The sequence below is a fragment of the Hippoglossus stenolepis genome, chromosome 9, assembly GCF_022539355.2.
Source record: "Hippoglossus stenolepis isolate QCI-W04-F060 chromosome 9, HSTE1.2, whole genome shotgun sequence".
Taxonomy (NCBI): Eukaryota; Metazoa; Chordata; class Actinopteri; order Pleuronectiformes; family Pleuronectidae; genus Hippoglossus; species Hippoglossus stenolepis.
The window spans coordinates 28,161,794-28,184,086 of record NC_061491.1 but is presented as its reverse complement, the minus strand read 5'-3'; the positions used below and the strand labels follow the sequence as shown (position 1 = coordinate 28,184,086).

The 22,293-nt window shown below is 43.7% G+C and overlaps 1 protein-coding gene across 1 annotated transcript in view; it reads left to right on the top strand.

The window, feature by feature from the left end:
• Positions 1-22,293, top strand: part of prdm6 (PR domain containing 6) — a 50,170-nt gene that overhangs the window by 14,584 nt on the left and 13,293 nt on the right. The window contains exons 4-6 of the mRNA XM_035165266.2: positions 4,383-4,510; positions 8,570-8,694; positions 16,895-17,270. Of these exons, the coding sequence (XP_035021157.1) occupies positions 4,383-4,510; positions 8,570-8,694; positions 16,895-17,270 (629 nt within the window). The remainder of the gene's footprint in view (positions 1-4,382; positions 4,511-8,569; positions 8,695-16,894; positions 17,271-22,293) is intronic.

Genomic DNA, 22,293 nt, shown 5'->3' with positions numbered 1-22,293 from the left:
CTCTCTGAACGATTATTACCCCTCTGATTTATGGCGATGGCGCGCTGCTCGCTGAAAACACTGTTTCAGCTGATGAAGCGTCTCAGACGTATGTATGCGGAGGTCCAGACTGTTGCTCTTGGGCACGCCGGCAGCGGCGGCGGTGGCAGTGGTGATGGCAGCACGGTTTATGAGGCTTGCAGCTGAAAAATGAACTCGTCAAAGACAGGCTGTGCTTAAGAAAACTGAACGAGCACAGGACCGAACAGCAGCTCGTCAGAGACGGGATGAGTGAGCTCTTATTTAACCTTCCTTTCATTTGAGCTGGCAAGTCAACTAACACATTCTGTGGTCAGAGAGGACTTCACGTCCTGGATGACAACGAGGAGAAGAATCAGATGATGGAGAGCCGACTGTGTGTTTTCTTTAAAGAGGAAGAGTTGGAGAGAAAGAAGGAAGGATGACAGAAGGGAGATCTTCATCGAGCAGACGAGGACTGATCTCGAATCTGTCACCTGCACATGATGTCTGCGAATAATCTCATTTTACAATCCTGTAACAGCTCCAGTGTAGAGATGTCACTATTTTAAAAATGTAGTAGTCGATACCGATAGTCGAAATCCCATTCAGTTCTCATGACATCACTTCTTCAGTGAGTTTTGTCCAACACCTGCTGGAGGAGGAAGAGTGAGATTAGGAACAGGACATGAGGAGGAGGAGGGAGAACAGGAGGAGGCTGATGAAGACAGCAGATAACAGTAGAATTAGTGGAGTCTCATTGATTAGCTGTAGAACAGAAGCGTGCGAGCATTGATCGGCTCTCAGGAACAGTTTTACTGTATTTGGACTGAAGAAGAAGAAGAGAGAAGACGACAGAGCTCTGTATAGAGAAGAAGAAGAAGAAGAAGAAGAAGAAGAAGAAGAAGAAGAAGAAGAAGAAGAAGAAGAAGAAGAAGAAGAAGAAGTGACTGACAGTCGGACTTTTCTCTTCTGACTCGTCACTAAACATCTTCCGAGCACACGTGATCTGTTTGGACGGAGACATGAACCTGAATCTATCGTGTTTTTGAGCTTTATAAGATAAATAAGTCTGTTCTTGTCTATTAAGATTATTCAGAGATGATCAGGTTATTTATTCGCAGCTGATGGTGTCATGGTGCAACAAGTGGGGACTGGTTTGAAATGTGCATGTGTCCATGTGCTGGTGGAAAGCTCCAACATGTGATATCTGATATTTGTTTGCCAGACAAAAACATTATTGTTACAAGAAACCCTAAAAAACACATTATCCTTGTTAGAGCCTCTGATTTTCTCCGTCCTTCTCTGATAAATTTGATTTCTCCACCATCTGCTGTGACTCATGGACGCAGCTGCTTCCCGAGTCCTGAATGTTGGACGTTACCACGAGCGCCCGAATCCACCACACCAGCTAATATCTCAGATTCACCTCAGGCTGAACTCAGTGAACCCTCCTGTGTCCTGTCCTGAGACCTAAGTCCTGTGTCCTGTCCTGTGTCCTGTGTCCTGTGTCCTAACCTGAATCCCGTCCTGAGTCCTGTCCTGAGTCCTGTGTCCTGAGTCCTGTCCTGAGTCCTGTGTCCTGTGTCCTGAGTCCTAACCGGAGTCCTGTCCTGCTGCTTTATTCAGGGTTTTTACTGGATTGAATCAATGAACATTTATTATTACTATTTATTAAAAACTAGAATAAAAACTGATTCACATAAAGTTTTTGAATATTTGAAACAAACATCTTCAATCTAAACTCTGAACTTCTTCATGTTTCTGTGTGTGACAGAAATAAAGTGTCATCACACCTTCAGACATGATATCTCACAGCTTACACACACACACACACACACACACACACACACACACACACACACACACACACACACACACACACACACACACACACACACACACACACACCACACACAGCGATAAACACACACACACTTGTCAAACACACGTCGTCCTCTGAAGGCGCAGCAGCCATTTACATGCCAGTGTTAGTTCAGAGCTGCATTTAAGTGTTTTTCACTGATAACTGAACCACATTCCTGTCTACACACACACACACACATACACAGACAGACACACACACATACGCACACACACTCAGGGTATCTCTTGAGCGTGTGCTCAGTTCAGACAAGAACAACATTTACTCTCTTTAATAAGGTCAAAAGGTCAAAACACTGTCAGTCAATTTCAGACACACTTTCTGACACACACACACACACACAAACACACACACACACACAGACCCACACACACACAGAGACCCACACGCTGTTGGGTGAGGTTGTGCAGATCGCTCCCTGACAGTCGTCAGTCAGAAATAACAGATTTGAATCCACAGACTCAGTCTGAACAGTGGATTGAACATGAAGCTTCTATCATGAGACGGATGTTTCAGATCAACATCAGACATATCAGACGAGTTTCCATCTGATCACCATTAATGTTTGGATATTGGGAGTAATTGGAGTTTATTAAGATGAGCAGTAGGTGGCGCTTATTCTCCAAACAGAGGCAATTACACCACTGAAGAAGAAGAGGGACCAACCAGATGATCGAATTAAAAACGAGTCAATCAATTATTAACATTTTTCACTATTTTCCAACCTGATGTTTTACAGAACAATAATCATCGGATTCGTCAATAATCCAAACTCGTCGTAAACGACCTCTGAACAGCGTCCTGTCTCCTGCAGCAGCAGCAGCCGGTGTGACGTGTGTCTCAGTGTGTGACCAACGTCTGAGACAAACTGAAACTCAAACGCTGGTGATTCATTTCATCTTTAGAAACCGAAGCTGCAGCAGCAGCAGAAAAACCTACTTTTGTCCGTTTAGTTGTTCTGAGATGGAGAAATGACGTCGGAGCTGTGAGGTGACGCCGGCGGCTCGACTGTGTTTGCAACGTTTTTTAACTGTTGAACTAAACAACGTGTTGAATTCGGCCGTTTGTCTCACGGATGGAATTTTGTGGCGATGGATTCGATAAACAGAGGCGACGAAAACGTCACTGACAGAACGACATGGAGCTGCGAAGCAGCTGCTGCTGAAGTTTTACTGAACTTCAGGTCACACACATTCAGCTGCTGCACATGAACACACACATGCTCACAAACTGTTACACACATCATCACAGCTGCTGAACATCGGAGGCTCGGACCGACACTGACAACAAACCTTTGAGCAAAGTTTGTTTAAAAAAACTTGGAAATTGAGAAATTTAAGTGACTTTTTTAACCAGGATCATTTTAGAAGATATTTTAGCAAAGCGTCAACATTCCTGTGAACGTAAATGATCAAATGTGTGAGAAGCGTTCGGATTAGAATTTAAACACAGAGACATAAGAGCACAAGATTCTGTAGAAAGACACACACACACACACACTGATATACAGACACACACACACACTGATATACAGACACACACACACACTGATATACAGACACACACACACACACACACACACACACACACACACACACACACACACACACACACACACACACACACACACACACACACAGACTAATGGACATTCAGACAATAACAGATGAGTCTTCGACACCATTGATCATGTGGACGACAGAGAAGAGCAGCTATTGGCTCAGGTCATCACCTTATACACAACCTCAACACCTCCTCAATGCAGACACACACACACACACACACATAGACACACACACACAGACACACAGACACACACACGTGTTTTCTTACTGTTTCCACCACAAGTAGAACTTAATAACTAAGAGAAGTGTGGAGAGTAATAACGTCTCCTCTTCCTCTTTGTATCTTTAATCACAGACGTGTTTGGTTTATGTTTCATGTCTTCGGTTCCACTGCTGCTGTGAAAAAGTATTTTTAGACGTCTGAACCTGTTGTTATGGCGCAGACGCTGGCAGCCGGTGCCGCGAGGCTTTTAACAAGGTGTAAATCAGGTTTGTGTAACGTTTAACACCCAACAGGCCTGACGGAGGATAAGAGGCTTCTGATTTGTTGCCACGGTTTGTTTGAAACATTTCAAATGAACCGTTATTTCTTTCTGTTGAAGCTGCGAGTGAAGACACAAAGATTCATTCTGCAGGAAACTCCAGAAACACCTGTTGTTATAAATCTAAAAAGATGTGCAGATTTTACTTTACCACAATATCACGTACAGTTTATAAATAAATCTAAATAAATACTCGTGATTCATCTTCATTTCCTGAACCCACTTGAATTAAGTTTTAATCTCACCTGATGTTACTGCTGTTAGATGGATGAGAAGCTTCCAGCCTCTGTGCTCGACAGATGTGCAGGAGGTCACTACAGATGTGCAGGAGGTCACGACAGATGTGCAGGAGGTCACTTCTCTCTCACTTAAACCCTGATATTTGTGTTGCAGATCTACGACACAGAGGGAACGTTGCAGCACTTTATCGATGGTAATGATCCCAGTAAATCCAGCTGGATGAGGTACATCCGCTGTGCCCGACACTGTGGGGAGCAGAACATGATGGTCGTCCAGTACAGGTGAGAACTTCAGAGAACACACGCACTCTTCACTCGGCCTGGACAACAAACATATCACGATGTTTTTATGTCTCGGCGACACCTGGTGGCCGGAGGGTTTATGTCTGTTTTTGTGAACACGAAACCTCAAGAACACCTTCAGGATCATTTCTGCTGTCGTGCACCTCTCGACTTTTATAACTTAGTCTCGTCTGAACATCGATTGAACCGGAGGCAAGAACCTGTGAACACGTCCGTCTCTGTAGCTGCTTTATAAACATCTCTAAAACAACCAGTGGAGTCGCCCCCTGCTGGTCATTACACAGAACTAAAGCTCCAGGCTCTTCTACGCTGACTTCACGTTTAATGTTCTCCACAGTCTGTGTTTGAATCAATGAAGAACAGAAGTATTGAGATGTGTCCTTCTCTGATTGAACTTTAAGTTTCTGACGGATGCTCGGACTTGTTAATCTGTTAAATGATGATGTAATAACTTGTGAAGTGATTTTCCTCTCAGAGGTCAAACTGAAATGGCGGCTTGTCTTTGTGAGTCTTTATCAGCAGGATTATTTTAGATTATTCTCGTGTAGACACTTTATTAAACAGGATAAGATGTTTTCTCTGTCAGATTTATAACCTCACACTGGTCCTTGGTTGTTTTTAGTTAAAAGCTGATAATAAAAGGAGTTTTGCTTTGTATGAAAACAGAAGATCACAGGTCTGACGGCGTCCTGCTGAGCAGCTGCTCGGCGGCGGGGGGCTTTATTTTTCATACCTGAGAGCCCTTGGATGTGTTTGATTTATAACCCGGCCCCGCCTGCCTGCAGCAGCGTGTGTGTATTAAACACATACATTTGTTTTAAATACGTACAAGCACCTCCCCACTTCTCTTTTAATCCGGGGAGGTCATTGGGTAAGTTTGATTTATGGACCGGTCCCACCCGGCTGTGTTTTCACATGGGTCCGGCACCACCCCGCCCCTCCCCTGGTGTGGAAAGGATTATTAAAACAGACACACACACACACACACACACACACACACACACACACACACACACACACACACACACACACACACACACACACACACCTTCTCTCCTCGAACTCTTCAACAATCTTGGACTCGATTCTACCAAAAAGGAAATCAAATCATTTTAAGCTCTTATGAGTTCGTGTGTGTGTCAGTTTTTCATGTTTTGGCCAAAACCATCACAACATGAATCTTTTCTTATTCTTTCCTGAAATTCTTCATTTATTTCTGAAATATGAAATTATTCCCGCATCACGTATGACTTGGATTTTATTGACTGTAAATAAACATGGACGACACGTTTTCCACTTCCTTTGGTCCATGTCCCATCTGCTAACATGGATACCACGATCACTACTGTACAGACTCTGACTCCAGATGACGTCATCGTGTTTTAGCTTCTTTTCTGGAGGAAGTGGAGACAAGTCGTCCATCTTTGTTTCCAGTCATTGATCAGCATCCGTTCATGTTTACGTACATGAGATGATTTTTTTTGTCGGTGTCACTGGACCAAGTCTGTAGCTGCTCTGCAAACGACCACTTCAGTACTACTGTAGTTATATATATATAATAACAGAAGCATCATAAACACTAAAACTGTTAAATATCCTCCTCTGTCTTTCATCTCTCTTTATTCCTCTACTTCTCTTTTCCTCCATTTGAATCTCTTTGTTTCTCTTTCAGTCTTTCTTTTGTTTCAACCTTTAATTTCCTACGTCTTGGTATTTTACTTTGGCGGGGTCTCCTCATTAAATAAGCATCATGTCATTCAGTTGAGAGTTTCCCTCTCTCCTCCTCCTCCTCCTCCTCCTCCTCCTCCTCCTCCTCCTCCTCTTCATTCCTTTACTTTTTCTTCTTTTTTCTCCGCTCTAATTTTTCAGTCTATTTGTCTTTTTCTCCTTTAATTATTTTTCCTCTTCTCAAATTCTCATTCTCTCTGTTTATTTCTCTTCGTTTCCTTTCAGATTCGCTTTGACAGTAAAAATAAAGTCGTGTTAATCGTGACTGTGATGAGTCGTTGATATAAATCACATCTGAAGTTACATCAGATCATTTGTCAGTTCCCTCAGTGTTTCTGAGCTTTTACTGTTTCCTCCCCAGCGACAGCCGGTGGCCGGAGGGAATACATGTTCAGGTTCCTCGTCCTTCAGACCTTCACTTCTGTCCTTCAACCACCAAATTATAATCAGTTCATCTTCCAGTCCGACTGAACGTTTGTACCAAATCTGGAGAAATTTAGTCGAATCGCTCTCGAGATGTTTTGTTCAAAGTCAGACAACCTGGAAACATAATCCCTCCGGCCACCGGGTGTCAGCAGCGCGGACACATGCACCTGCTGATGTGGACCAATACAGTTCAGAGCTTAGCTCGTCCACACCGGCGTCGGCCCTCATCACCGAAAGATCTGGAATCTCCTCGTGTTTCCAAGTTGACGTCTTCGTCTTCTACGTGTACGGCTCCTCTTCTTCATCCTGAGATGTTTGTGTTCTTCCAGTTTCACGTCCGTCACGTGTTAGAAACCTCATCAACACGTCCACTCGCTCTCTGGGAAGCTTCCACACATTGTCCTGCTGTCTCCTCACATGGACTCACTCTGGCAGAACCTCCAGAACATTTCACGTCCAGACTTCAGCTCATGTCTCGTGGCAGCTTTGTGTTTGTGTGTCTTCACTGAGCAGGTTCCGATCTCAGGTTGTTAAACGATGTGATGATGAACTGAAGCTTTTTATTGAAGTCGAGTCAAACTTCACACACGAGGAAACCAAATGTGTTTCTAATCATCTTCACATTAAAGAGCAGCTCTGGTTTGGACTGAACGTCTCTTTGCTGTAAGTGTTCGTCTCAGGCTGTTTGCAGGGGAGTCATTTGTTTTCTGGCTCGAAGGCACTTTGGCAGTCATGGGAGACGTGTGGGAGTTGAACCTGTGACCTCTCAGCTACGGTCGTGTCCGTCTGACACGGAGTCGCAGCAGAAGGAGAAAATGTGGGAACGTCTGGATATGAACTGCTCACTTTGTCAGGACGATGGTTTTGGGCGGGTCAGGTGTTGTTTTAGCGTCGGCGTGACCCGGGAACCTTCTGCTCGCTGGCATCGTGGTCGTTAGCCGCGTCTGCGTGAGAGACACCAGATATTTCCCATAAATCATCTGGGTTCAGTCTGATGGGAAGTGGAGCTGTTATCGGACGAGAGGCGTTTCCAGACCTGGACAGTTTGTCTTTGTCCCAGTTATAAATATTCATGATCCTCAGAGGAGAGGACTTCACTGACCTTTGACCCCTGATCCAACTCTCATTTATAAACGGTCCTGAGTCATAATCTTCACGTTATTCATCAGAACTCGACTGAACATTGAGGTAAAAGTACAAATAACACATTGACTTTGCTATTTGAGTAAAACTAAGTGCTTTCAAATATACTTAAAGTATTAAAAGTAAAAGTACTCGCCGAGAGGTATTAGTGAAAAATAATAATTTCAGGTGTTTCTTCTTCGCCTGTGATGCTGCTGCTGCAAGAGGCGGAGTCTAATGTTACCTGCCCTCTCTGATTGGACCAATAGATCAATACCCCTCTCTTTAAAAAATAGTTTTAACACTATAGAAGAACAACGTGAACATGTAACACGATGCTTTGTAAAAATGTAGAAGAGTAAAAGTAAAAGTACCTGAAAATGTAACTTCACCTCAGCAAACAAACACTGAAACGTCTGTGAAAAACTTATATCGGCTGATTATTATCAATCAACTGATAAATCGTCAAGTTCTTACTATTAGTGAAACTTCATTAGCAGAAGTGACCAGTTCAAATATAATAAATAAACAAATTATCAAAATAATTCACGTATATGTCACACCACAGAGTTTTATCGCCACCTACTGGTCCATGATTGTTTTGGTGTTTTCTTCTGGACGCAGATGTTTAGTATATCTGCAGATGTGTCGACAGAGAGCGACTCTGAACTGGATCCTCGTTCCTGTTCTGACTTTGGTTTCTCTTCACATTCAGGACGTGTGTTTGTCCTTCAAATTAAAAGTGTGTGTGTTGTGTTGCAGGTCGTGTATCTTCTACAGAGCCTGTATGGACATCCCCCGAGGAACAGAGCTGCTGGTCTGGTACAACGACTCCTACACGTCCTTCTTCGGCATCCCGCTGCAGTGCACCGCTCAGGACGAAAACTGTGAGACACACTTCTTTCTCTCCTTCTCTCCTTCTCTCTTTCTCTCCTTCTCTCCTTCTCTCTTTCTCTCCTTCTCTCTTTCTCTCTTTCTCTCCTTCTCTCCTTCTCTCTTTCTCTCTTTCTCTCTTTCTGAAAGGAGGAATTATTTTTCTGGGTTGTTCAAATTTTTGTGAACGTGTTATCTTAAGAACGCCTCGAGGGAATTTCCTCAAATTTGGTGCAAATGTTCATTTGGACTCACAAATGAACTGATTCAACTTGGGAGGCCAAAGGGTCAAAGGTCAATGGTCAAGGGTCAAGGTGACCTCACTAATCATGTTTTTGGCCTCTTGAACAAGTGAACTTCTTCACAGTTTGACCAGTTGTCACTGGGACTCAACCACAGGGCCGTGATTCTGGTTTTAATACGTATATATATGGCCCGATGTATCAGTATTGGAAATATTGTTGCTGCATCAGCCTCAAAAATCCATATCGGTCGGACTCTGGTTCAAACATGTGGAAAGAAAATGGTCACAAACATTTCTCATTACTTCTCATTAATATTAATCATTAGTTTTGCCGATAGTCAATATTCATGTTGATTTTATTCATCCTATTACTCATCATATTTTCTGTCTCTCCTTCCTGTTCTCTTCACCTCTGTTTGACGCTCTTTCCTCCTCCTCCTCCTCCTCCTCCTCTCTTTTATCCATTTTCTCTTTTTCTGTCACCAATTTATTTTTGTTTACATCTCCTCCCGTCAGCCTCGTTTTATATTTTCCATTCTAACTGTTTTCTTGTGGATTTGTCAGAGTAACTCGCTGCAGGGAGAAAAAACAAAGTCCGACGTTTTTTTCTGACACAATTATGGAGAAAAGAAAAGAACAGAAGAGAGAAAAGAAAAGATAATCTGTGGAATCTAAATTGACGTGAATTGAATTAGGGGCTCGTCTTTCACTGTCGCAGTGAAATGAGATCGTGCTGATTGCAAATTAAGACGTTTCACCACAAACTGGTTTGTTTTACAGCTGGAACGACTTTTACATGACATTGTTGTTCATGACGAGTCTGTGGCACACACACACACACACACACACACACACACACACACACACACACACACACACACACACACACACACCACCCACACACACACACACACACACACACACACACACACACACACACTCACACACACACACACACAGCCCACACACACACACACACACGCCACACACACACACACACACACACACACACACACACACACACACACACGTAAAATATATTTAAACTCAAAATCTCCACTGGTTCATTGGAATAATTTCCGTCACCTTAATTCAAATGAAAATGCAACGATTCCTTCAGGTGAGATTTATGTTCGGGCCTGAGCAGAAGGACACTCGGTCCTCAGCTGTGGATCTTCACTGAGGACGTCAGGTTCAGACACATGTGAAACGTTCTGAGGTGTGAGAACAGGCGTTTAAAGTCAGCAGTTAAATCTTAAAACCAGTTCTGAAACTGACCTGAAGCTAAAATTGTAGTGATGTTCTCTGTCAGGAAATCTGGCTGCTGCGTTTTGGACGAGACGTAAATCAGAACTTGGCTCCGGCAGGTGAAAAGTGGGTCAGTATCTCAATCTCAGGTCTAGTGTCCCATCGTCTGAAGGTAAATTAGCCTCTGAGGGCAGCGGTTGATAGTTTGGTTCTTCTGGTGTCTTTGGTTCGTCGTCATTTGTTCTGTTTACAGTCCGACTCGTTTCCTTATGAAACACAAACTGTGACGCTTGGTGTTTCTGTCAACGTGTTGCACTTCCTCTGACTGTTTACCTGCCGGCAGCCAAAGCTCCTCTGGTCCCTCGTCTGCAGGTTGTGTTTATTCACGTGAAGAATCTGTTTATAGACTAAAACCTAAGTTTCTCTAAGTTTCTAATAACGATCTGATCTCAGAGTTTCTGTACAACTGAGTTGCCATGAATCTGAAGTGAGGTCATCATCAAAGGTGACAGCCGGAGATCGAGCAGTTCAACATTTGTCCTTTAACTTTTCCATCTGATGACAAACACACAACACAGCAAAGACTGAAACAAAGACTGAAACTCTCCTCAGTTGTGATCTAGATCAACTGAGTCCGTGTAGGGATGCCATGCGGAGTTTGGTCCTTAATGATTCACACACACACACACACACACACACTCGTCCTCCCTGCAGTGACAGAAGTTTGTTCACATCGAAATGCAGTTAAATTAGATTAAAGTGAAAACAGCGTCTCTGCTCTGAATTAAAGACGTTGGACTTGTAACTGCATTCGGGGTTTTCCATCGCTATCTGCTGATTGTGCCCACGGAGGACGGCCGTGATGTCAAACCTCTGGAGACGACCGGACCGTGTCCTCAGATAAAGGTTGAAAGTCAACATGTTTATAACGTGAGCGGCTCAGTCCCAGCAGCTGCAGCTCTGTTTATCGTCTGTTTGTCTGGGAGACGTGTGACGTGTCAGCGCAGGAAACCGAAACCGTCAGAAACAACAACGTGCGTTTGTCAGAGTCAGAACCGGACGGATCAGCTGCTTCAGGAAAACGTCCATGTTACAGAATAAACAATGCAGACCATTTATTTGACATAAAAAGATATTTTCTCAACTCAAGAATTTGCTTGTGTCCACCGGCTCATGTCTGAGTAATAACCTTTTTAAAATTAATTATAGTTCAAGTTTTTTATTGTAATCTTATTGTTACAATAAATGTTTATTCAGTAAAGTAAATAAAAAAACACACAACAAACATCATCAGACACACACAAGGCGTTAAACACACAAAGACACATTCTTCAATACACACGCACACACACACACACACACACATATACAGCAGACACACACATACACACACACACACACACACACATATACACACAGACACACACGCCCTGTGGTTGTTTACTTATGCACGTTCCATCCAATCACAGACTGTCGACTTGACGCTCCGCAGCTCGGCCGCTGCCTAACAACAACAACATGTGGAGGGAGATCAGTGTGAGGAGACTCCTCTTCCCTCCTCCTCCTCCTCCTCCTCCTCCTCCTCCTCCTCCTCCTCTTTTATCCCCCTTTCTTTTTCTTAACTACTTGTTCTGCAGCATCAGGATCAATGTGGAGCTGAACTGAGCTTTACAGGAACATGAGAGGAAGAGGAGGATGAAGGGATGAGAGGAGAATGTGCTGTGAGAGAGAGGAGTGAGGGAAGAGGAAGAAGGGAGAAGTAGAGGAGGAGTGAAGAGGAGGAAGGGAGAAGTAGAGGAGGAGTGAAGAGGAAGAAGGGAGAAGTAGAGGAGGAGGGAAGAGGAAGGAGAAGCAGAGGAGGAGTGAAGAGGAAGAAGGGAGAAGTAGAGGAGGGGAAGAGGAAGAAGGGAGAAGTAGAGGGGGGAAGAGGAAGAAGGGAGAAGTAGAGGAGGGAAGAGGAGGAAGGGAGAAGTAGAGGAGGAGGGAAGAGGAAGAAGGGAGAAGTAGAGGAGGAGGGAAGAGGAAGAAGGGAGAAGTAGAGGAGGAGTGAAGAGGAAGAAGGGAGAAGTAGAGGAGGAGGAAGAGGAAGAAGGGAGAAGTAGAGGAGGAGGGAAGAGGAAGAAGGGAGAAGTAGAGGAGGAGGGAAGAGGAAGAAGGGAGAAGTAGAGGAGGAGTGAAGAGGAAGAAGGGAGAAGTAGAGGAGGAGTGAAGAGGAAGAAGGGAGAAGTAGAGGAGGAGTGAAGAGGAAGAAGGGAGAAGTAGAGGAGAGGAGGAGGAGAAGTAGGGAGAAGGAAGGGAGGAGGGAGGGAAGAGGAGGAAGGGAGAAGTAGAGGAGGAGGGAAGAGGAAGAAGGGAGAAGTAGAGGAGGTGAAGAGGAGGAAGGGAGAAGTAGAGGAGGAGGGGGGGAAGAAGGGAGAAGTAGAGGAGGAGTGAAGAGGAAGAAGGGAGAAGTAGAGGAGGAGGAAGAGGAAGAAGGGAGAAGTAGAGGAGGAGGAAGAGGAAGAAGGAGAAGTAGAGGAGGAGGGAAGAGGAAGAAGGGAGAAGTAGAGGAGGAGGTGAAGAGGAAGAAGGGAGAAGTAGAGGAGGAGGGAAGAGGAAGAAGGGAGAAGTAGAGGAGGAGGGAAGAGGAAGAAGGGAGAAGTAGAGGAGGAGTGAAGAGGAGGAAGGGAGAAGTAGAGGAGGAGGGAAGAGGAAGAAGGGAGAAGTAGAGGAGGAGTGAAGAGGAAGAAGGGAGAAGTAGGGGAGGGAAGAGGAGGAAGGGAGAGGAAGAAGAGTAGAGGTGAAGAGGAGGAAGGGAGAAGTAGAGGAGGAGGGAAGAGGAAGAAGGGAGAAGGAGAGGAGGAGGGAAGAGGAAGAAGGGAGAAGTAGAGGAGGAGGAAGAGGAAGAAGGGAAATGGAGGAGGAGTGAAGAGGAAGAAGGGAGAAGTAGAGGAGGAGGGAAGAGGAAGAAGGGAGAAGTAGAGGAGGAGTGAAGAGGAAGAAGGGAGAAGTAGAGGAGTGAGGGAAGAGGAAGAAGGGAGAAGTAGAGGAGGAGTGAAGAGGAAGAAGGGAGAAGTAGAGTCTTTATCTCCTGACGTCTCTTCTTTATCTGACATATTATTATGACTTTCAGTGTAATTGCCTGTATTGATTGTATAAGAGTTTATAATCACTGGTAACTTTATTGTTATTGATTATGATCAAAGATCTGAACTGTTCTTCAAACCATAAAGAGACGGAGACGCTCACACAAACAGGAGTTGGTTTCAATGATCTGACAACACACACATTAAATATACAGTTTCATTTTAAACGATAAGCTCCTCAACATGTTTCATATCATCTAATATCTGTTTATTTCTGTGAAGAGTAAAACCTGCTGTGAACTGCAGACATGAAGCAGAGATAATTGTTTTCTGAAATATATTAAAAACACATCAGTGAGTCACACTCACGTCACCGTGACTCACCATGAGTTCAGGTCACAGAGGTCGGGGGTTTTTCTAGAAATGGTTTTTGGGTCAGTTCTGAGTTTTCTGGTAAATTAATTTCCACCGATGATGAATTTGTCATCAGATCTGAAATCTGAGAGACGAAATGCGACAGAGATACGAGCAGAGAATAAAAGACAGGAAGGCTTAGAGGGGTTCTCATAAAGGAAAGAGGAGGAGCGGGAAGACGAGTGTTAAAGAAAGACAGATGGATGAACAGGAACAGAGATGGAGGCCGATACTCGTCCGACACTCGTCTCCTTCGGGCTGTGAAAACTTTGTCTGCGTTAGAATTCCCGTCACGGCCTCACAAAGAAAGAAAACACAGACGCTGCACTGTTGCAAACTGCATCCGTATAATTTTCCCATTTTGATGATGCGTTTCATGAGCAGCCCAAACCGTATTGACCGGCATTTTTTGTATATATGCAACGTTTGTAGGAAAATGAATTAAGTGTGGGCGAGCGGCGCGTAACGCTGCCGTCGATAGCGCCGTCGGGCAACTTACAAATGGTGTAATTATCTCCTCATAAGGTTATTAGAGGATCAATGAGCCCGGTCGGCTGATGGCAGAGGTGAGCTGATGAAAGATGGAGGAGGGTTACGACAGAGCTGCAGAACGAAGACGCTACACAGAGACTTCATTTATTTAATGATGGAAATAAAGACGTGACGAAACAAACGGATACATTAGAAATACAGGAACTTTCAAAGGAGACGTGATGTTTCAAAGTTCATTTGAAGTAGAAAGAAGTAGAAATATTCGTCCGACGTCTACATTTGTATTTGTGTTTATTAAATATGTTTCCTCCGAACCCGTCGCTCTCTGGCGCCACCGTGCATCAAGACGCCATCGCAGTACAACATGACAGATTAACCTTCTGCTGCAAAAATAACACATTGTCTAATTATAAGGGCTTATATTTTATTTTATAAGGAGGGGGGGTCTTAAAGAGACAGGAGCTCAAACCGAGCGTTTGAGACAGAGGCTGAAAAGAGGAGCTGCAGCGATGATTCTGAACATTAGAGCATTAAAACATTTTACAATCATTTCACTAATTAAAACAATCAACCTGATTAATTTAACTATATATGATTAAAATGATTCTTCTCTTGTCTCCTGAGAGACGTCCTACGAGCATCGTCTGATCTGCTGCCATGTTCAACATCTGGTTAAGTTTAGGAAACTGAAGTGATTTGGTTAATGTTTGAAAAGGTCGTGGCCTTGATCCAAGTGTCCGTCACTGTTAGAGGACGGGACATTAACTCTGTCTCTGGTGTCGGAGTGAAATCATTCGACTTCCTGCCGGACCACATGCCAGCTTTCTCCAAACAAACCAGTTTTACCAAAGGAAAAGTGAAACCGTCCACTGTGATTTAAAGAGACACAAACCCTCTTAATGTCGTTTCAGACCGAATGAAGGGTTATGGACTCAGAGCCCAGCTGCATTCTGGGTCAAGTGAGGACAGCTGTTCACCACTAATCTAATTTACACACTTTCATATAATGCGTTTTTCCCGTTAATGTCGTTTGTACTTGTCTGTTTTATTCACGAGTCACACTTCTTTATCCGAAATGTTCATCTTATCTACTTAATACATTTATCTGGCCAGCTTCTATAAATCCTTTTGTACAAATCAGAAACAAAGTGGCTCATAAAATAAATCAAATCATGAGCGTCACATAAGAAATACAGAACGGACAAATCCAATAATTGAAATCAAATACAGATTGAGTAGTACACATAGTACACTGTAAAAAGTATTTGTTATGTATATTACATGACTTTACTTGTTTCTCACGTCCAGTTGATTCAACTCGTGTTTCATGAGTAAAGTCTTTGTTCTGAAGCTTCACGTGTTTGTTCCACAGTTTCATTTGATCTGTTGAGTTTCACTTTGTAATTTAGGGACTGAAGAATTTTGTAGTTTGCTATAAAATCCAAAATTCCTTCCCCAAAAAGTTCAGCCATTGTTGAAATGTCTTCCTCTTGTTTTATAATCGTCTCCCTTGAACTCTTGGCTACACTGCCCCCCCCCACAATGTCCGGTAGTACTGCCCCGTTTCATCAGTTCGTACCTTCGAGCAAAAAACACAGTATGGACGGAAGGTTGCGACTGTTTCTATACACGCATCTAATGTTGAGAATAAGCATTAGTGTGTAAAGACGACTTTGAAAGTTAGACTGCGAATCGGAAAATCTCTAGATTTTATATATATTGTTTTTGTTTTGGTTGTAAAATTTCGTAAGGAAATCAGTTTGAACTTGTTTGAACTTGTTTCACTTAGAAAGTGGAATTCTACTGTTGTTTTTAAGTGAACACAACCACGTTTAAGTGATTCAACAAGTTGCATTAGTTTTACTTGTGTAGAAATAAAAGCTACATTGACAGTGATGGGATGAGTAGTATTCTAAGTATTTATTTAATAATCATTGTCGTGATAGCAGAAGTTTAAGAAGCGCAGTAGAACAGGTAGTACTTATACTAATAGCAGCTCACTAACAGTAGTAGCAGTATTATTATTATGTGTAGTTCTAACAGTAAATGTTTAAAGAACATTTCACTAGGAATCCCAGCATGTGGTAACTTTCCAGAGACAAACTGGGAGCCCAGTTTGTGCCCCGAGCCCCAGTTTGAGAAACATGTCTGTGGTCGCTGAGGGAGGAAAAGAACGTCACAGTAACTGAGCTGAAGAACAGACTCCAAACAGACTAACGAGATTCGTAATCTCATTGACTGGAAGCAGGAGCTGCAGTCCGCCCGCGGCCGGCTGTGGCCTCGGCGGGGACCATGTGAGCCGGGTCGTTTCCATCACAGCAACAAAACCATCACAATTACTTTTACTTGTTCCGCGTTGCACACAGACCAGAAATCAACATGGTGACAGATGAAACTTATGAGCTCTGCAGGAAACAGCAGAAAAACATCAGGGAGGAAGCTTCAGGTCCAGTTGCCAAAGATTCAACTCGTCTTGAAAACTCCGACCTGATTCAACCAGAAGTTTAAACAGACATTGAAACTTCAAGAGTTATTTGAATTGAACTGTTCTGTTTGAGTCCAGAACTCTTGTGTCTCAGTTCACTGCTGTGGGCTCGTAGTTCTGGTTGTAGTCGTCACTAATGTTAATAGAACCCATTGATCAGCAGGAGTTTTACTTTTCCTCACTCTGACCTTTATTGTGAAAGTCTTGAAACCACCAGTTTACCTATATAACCAATTAATTTGAGTCCTTTTACCTTTTGTCTCCAGTAAACGTCCCAGCGACAGTGGTGGAGGCCATGACCAGGCAGGAGTCCCTCCAATCCTTCAGCAAGAACGGCAAACCCTCCTCTTCGTCTTCCTCCTCCACCCCCTCCACCTCCCTCATGCGTTCCATGGTCTTCCCCCACTCCCCCTGCCCGAGGACCTTCTCCCTGTTGGACAAGGTCGGGATCGGACTCCAGTCGGACTCCAGTTTCAGCCAGTTGGCGTCAAAGAACCAGCGAGTCCTGGCCAGTCCGACGTCCACCAGCCAGCTGAGCAGCGAGTTCAGCGACTGGCACCTGTGGAAGTGTGGCCAGTGCTTCAAGACCTTCACCCAGAGGATCCTGCTGCAGATGCACGTCTGTCCACAGAATCCCGACAGGTACGACTGCACACATCCACGTGGGAGAACTTCAAAGTGTGATGTCACTTTATCAACGTCTTCAATGATGCCTCTCTGTCTGTCTCTGGGTCACGTTTCAGTCTGAAGAAGGATTTCTCAGCAGCATTGAGTGAATTGTGACGTTTACGGATCGTTAAGATGATGCTGATGTGTCCCATCCAGAATTCATCTTAAATGAATCCCTTAAAAAAACACTGACGTCCTAAACTGATGTCCTTGGTTGGTTGTTTGGTTTGTTAGTTGGTTAATTGGTTTGTTCGTTTGTTTGTCAGCAGGATTACACAAAAACCACTGAACAGATTTCCAGTAAACTCTGGATGTGGTGGGAACTTTCTGTCCCTGGAGACAGAACATGACCAACAAACACAGTTTTTTCGTATCTGTTGACAAAGGTTTTATTGTAATTTATTCCTCGAGTCGTCTCATCATCAAACGGTTTGTGTGGGACAGGAAGTGAGACTCAGAGTGAAGCGAGTGTGAAAGTGTTTGATTGTGTTTAACATCTGCCAACTTCATTACACACAGCACGGATGGAGGAAGAGTAGATGTGAGTGTGTGTCTGTGTCGGGGGGGCGAAGGATGTATTGGAAATTTTTTGCTTAGCTTTATTTTTTGCGAGGAGAATCAGAGCGGCGTATAAATCAGCGCTGTGCGTCAGTGAGAAATACCTCGCCTTACGGTGACGGGGCCAGGAAAACAGATGCCACTTATTCAATAAACTAATACTCATAGGGAAGAAAAATGTGGGCTGGATATGGACGGGGGAGGGGGGGGGTCGATGTGGAGCTGCCTGTCAATAGGAAGGTTTTATGGGACAGAGGAGCAGATAAAATTCAGCTGAACAAGCCAAACAGAGACGGGTCCTAAAAACCTCACTGTACCTCCGACTGTATGACGACCAGGATCAGACCAGTACGCCCAGCACAGCGTCACACGTACCAAGGACACGCCAAAGTCCGGACGCCTTGTCAGACTCGCCTCCTCGAACAACTGAGAACTGATTCAGACGCTCAGAAGAGAAAACGTCCAAAACATTAACGTCTAAAAGCTTCGTCTCAAACAGGTGAGATCTTTCTGTAAATCCATCAGAGTGAATCATCTCAGCTCAGGAGAACATCTGAGATGATTGTAGCTGTCACATGTTTAACTGTGTCACAGGAAAACCTGAAGAAACGTGAGCTGAGGTCAAATCACTGAAACATTTAATATTTAATTCTTTTATTAATCTGATGATTCACGTGTTCACTCTTTTTCTACTTGCGTGTTTTAGTCTTTACACTCAAACATGTTTCATTCATAACCAGCATCAGGCTCCAGGATCAGACCTGAACTGACGCTTCACATCAAAGTGCTTCGTAAAATACTTTGACTAAAATCCCTGATGAGCGTTTGAAACAGCGGAGCAGTAAACACATCAATCAATCACACAGAGCTTATTAATTTAGCTTGTTGCTGTGGTTTAAACTCTGTTGTTTCTGTAATAGATCAAACCTCTAAGTGGAAATACAGTCCATTTGTGTTGAGGGTTTTTTCCCCTGATGCATCACTCACCGTCGTCTCTGAACTTGTGTCCTGCATCAGTTTCAGGCCGAACCGAAGCTTCTTCAAAGCCTCATCGACGTAAACACGCCGCCGCTCTGATGATGGATTTAGTTGAAATGACACACGGGGGAGAAAAAATGACACGGAGGAAGAAAAAGTTGAGAAAAAGAAACAGTCAGCAGAAAAAAACAAACCTCAAAGAGACGGAGCCGAGAGGTGGAGGGTTTTTTTCCAGGCTGATATAAAGAGCCATCAGTCTTCAGCTCCAAACGTTCCCATCAAGTAAACATCAATAAATATGTATGAAGGGACGGAGCGAGGGGGGGAAGTCAAGACGGAGAGAAAGAGAGGTCAACGGAGAGAAAAGCTAAATCCACGGCGCGGCGTCGGCTTGATGTGGAGAGACGGCGGCTGCGTTTACACATTAGTGACGTTTTAAAATACAAAAAATCAGCTGAAGAGTTTTTCGACATCAATCCTCAAAAACAGCTTCAGTTTTACTAAAGTAATAAATGATTTATTGTTAAAGTGCAACGTGTTCGTGAGCGAGCTGAGACAACTGAGAAGTGTGTTCACGTCTGTTTCTAAACAGTTGACACTCAGGAGATTTATCACCCGACACTGACGACACATTCAACACTAACACAGATGTGTGTTGTCCCTGCTGGACACACAGATGTGTTGAGAAATGACTTTTCTCTTTTTGTCAGCGTGGAGCCGCAGGAGGAACCGATAACCATCCGTCACTGTGATGGACGCGCTCGGAGAAATTCCCTCAAAGTCTATTTTTATTTGTCACGTTTGCCACTAAGATGAAAACCCTGCGATACGTCTCGATTTCAACGCGTTTGACACCAGAACAGCTCCGTGTTGTTGTTTTCTTGTATTCAACCTCACGACAGCAGCTGGAAATCAGACACGTTCATCTACTACCTGGTTTTTATGTAGTTTAATGTCAGAGCTCAGTTCTCAGGGACTTTTGAAGGAGCCTTGAACATGTGACAGTCCAGTTTGCTGCTGCGACGCCATCGTCCCTGAATCAGGACTCAGCTTATTGGTCAGATTAAAGCAGGAAACACTGCAGAGGCCGAACACGCTGGCAGTGAACGCACCACTAAACAACAACAACACATAATGATAAATTGGTGAAGTGTCCCGTGTTCTTTGAAAAACATCAATAGATGAAAAGACGTACAGGATTCTCCTTAATGACCCTGATCTCTTAGTAAACTACACTACCCACAATCCTCAGCCCTCTGTGAGGAGACAGGATATCGGCTGTTTGTGTTCAACACTCAGCTGATGAGACGACATGATGTGAGTTCTCTGCTTTAATAGTTTGATCGATACGATCAGAGAGAGAGAGAAACACGGAGAGAAGCTTTGAGTTTGTAGAAACAGTCGACCAGCCATTTAATTTCTGTGTGTGTGTGTGTCTGTGTCTGAGAGTGTGTGTGTGTGTGTGTGTGTGTGTGTGTGTGTGTGTGTGTGTGTGTGTGTGTGTGTATTCAGAGCACCATTGATTGTGTATTGACGAGGTGGACGTGGTGATTTATAGCTGCTGGTGTCGGGGGAATAATGTCTTCATACGAGGAGTCGTCCTCACAGCGCAGATATAACTCTGTATGGATTAGAAGGAGTCCATACGGGTCAATCAGAACACTTCATCTGCATCAGTGCACGCTGCACACACACACACACACACACACACACACACACACACACACACACACACACACACACACACACACACTCGCTGGAGTGTAGTTCCAGGAATAAAAGCTCAGACGACAGGAACCTACCTGCCGCTCGCTGCACGTTAACATTCAGTGAGTTGTTGATCAGCTGTTTTACTCAGCTTCAACTCTTCTTCACGTAGTGATGACCTCCTGCAGGTCATCGTTACTGCAGCCAGCCACCAGGGGGCGATCCAGATGTTTTGGATTCACCTCTGGAAGCCGTCATGTCTTCCATCTTTATTAACAGTCTGTAGTTTGATCCGGCTCAGATCCAACTCAGATCTCATCTGGGCTACGTCTATAGAAACTTTTAATTTGAAGCCACAAAGGAAATAACCTTCCCAGAATCCCTTGCACCACAGAGACGTGGCTTGTGAGTTTTCTCTTTGTGTGGCGCTGCAGTCGTCATGAAGGTTCGACACCACGTTCAGTTTGTGTAACTCTGTTTTGTTTGAGCACCTTCTGACCTCTGACCTCCGGAGAAATGGAAAACACGTCTGAGAGCCAAGAAACTACGTTCCCATGTCGTCTTGTAACTTCCAACCTCCGCCTGAGGGTTAGTTGGCGTGAAGGTTGGGTCTCACACACACACACACACACACACACACACACACACACACACGCACACACTCGGCCTCTGTCATCAGCTCATGTGTTAAAGGTGCGGACGCAGTGACATGTTGACACCGACTCTGTTGTTGTTACCACATGTTGTGTTGAAAAGACGACGCACGGTTTATTGTCCTGAACCTCAGACGTGTTGAAAATATTTTATAGATCACACACACACACACACACACACACACACACACACACACACACACACACACACACACACACACACACACACACACACACACACACACACACAGAGCAGCCTCGTCATTCGTCCGAGGGTTTTTATTGTTCCTCCTGAACCGAATCGCAGCTTCTCGTTTGTGTTGTTGTTCGTCTGTGTCGACTCTGAACTCGTGTTCGATGCCAACGAGCTCCAGGTCCGTTCGGAGCCGAGAGGAAAAGGCGCTTTTAAAGCATCTGATGTTAAATCAACAGAAATATCTGCTGATTTATTTCCAGAGCTGAACCGATCAGATGATTAGTGATCAACAGAAAATCAATATTCAGCTTTTTATTTACTGTTAATTACTTTCTGTTCGTTACTGTTGTTTTATTTTATAAAACATGTGACTAGTTGAGAGAATAATCAGCAGATTGATAAATAGTAAAATTAATAGATTAATATTTGTTGTAGTGTTACAAATATAAATATAGATATAAATGAAATATAAATAAATTACATTTTTGTTGGAGTGTTTGGGATTTTCTGTTTATATCAATTTAATATAAATAAATGTAATATTTTTAGACCTAGTTGGATTACAGTATTTGAAGATACCTTAATTAAAATTTCACACAATTTAAACAAAGTTAGTGATTTAATGACCGAAACCTCTGAACTTCAGTAAAGTAGAAAAACTCAAATCACACGTGTGGTCGTTCCTGCATATTTATGATCGTGTGAAACGTTTGCAGATTTATTATCTGTGCACAAGAACATATTTGCATGTGCTTCTCTCTGTGTGTGTGTGTGTGTGTGTGTGTGTGTGTGTGTGTGTGTGTGTGTGTGTGTGTGTGTGTGTGTGTGTGTGTGTGTGTGAGTGTGTGTGTGTTAGAGAGGTGTTTTGCCTCCCTCTCCACTGTAATAAACAATAACCGGGCAT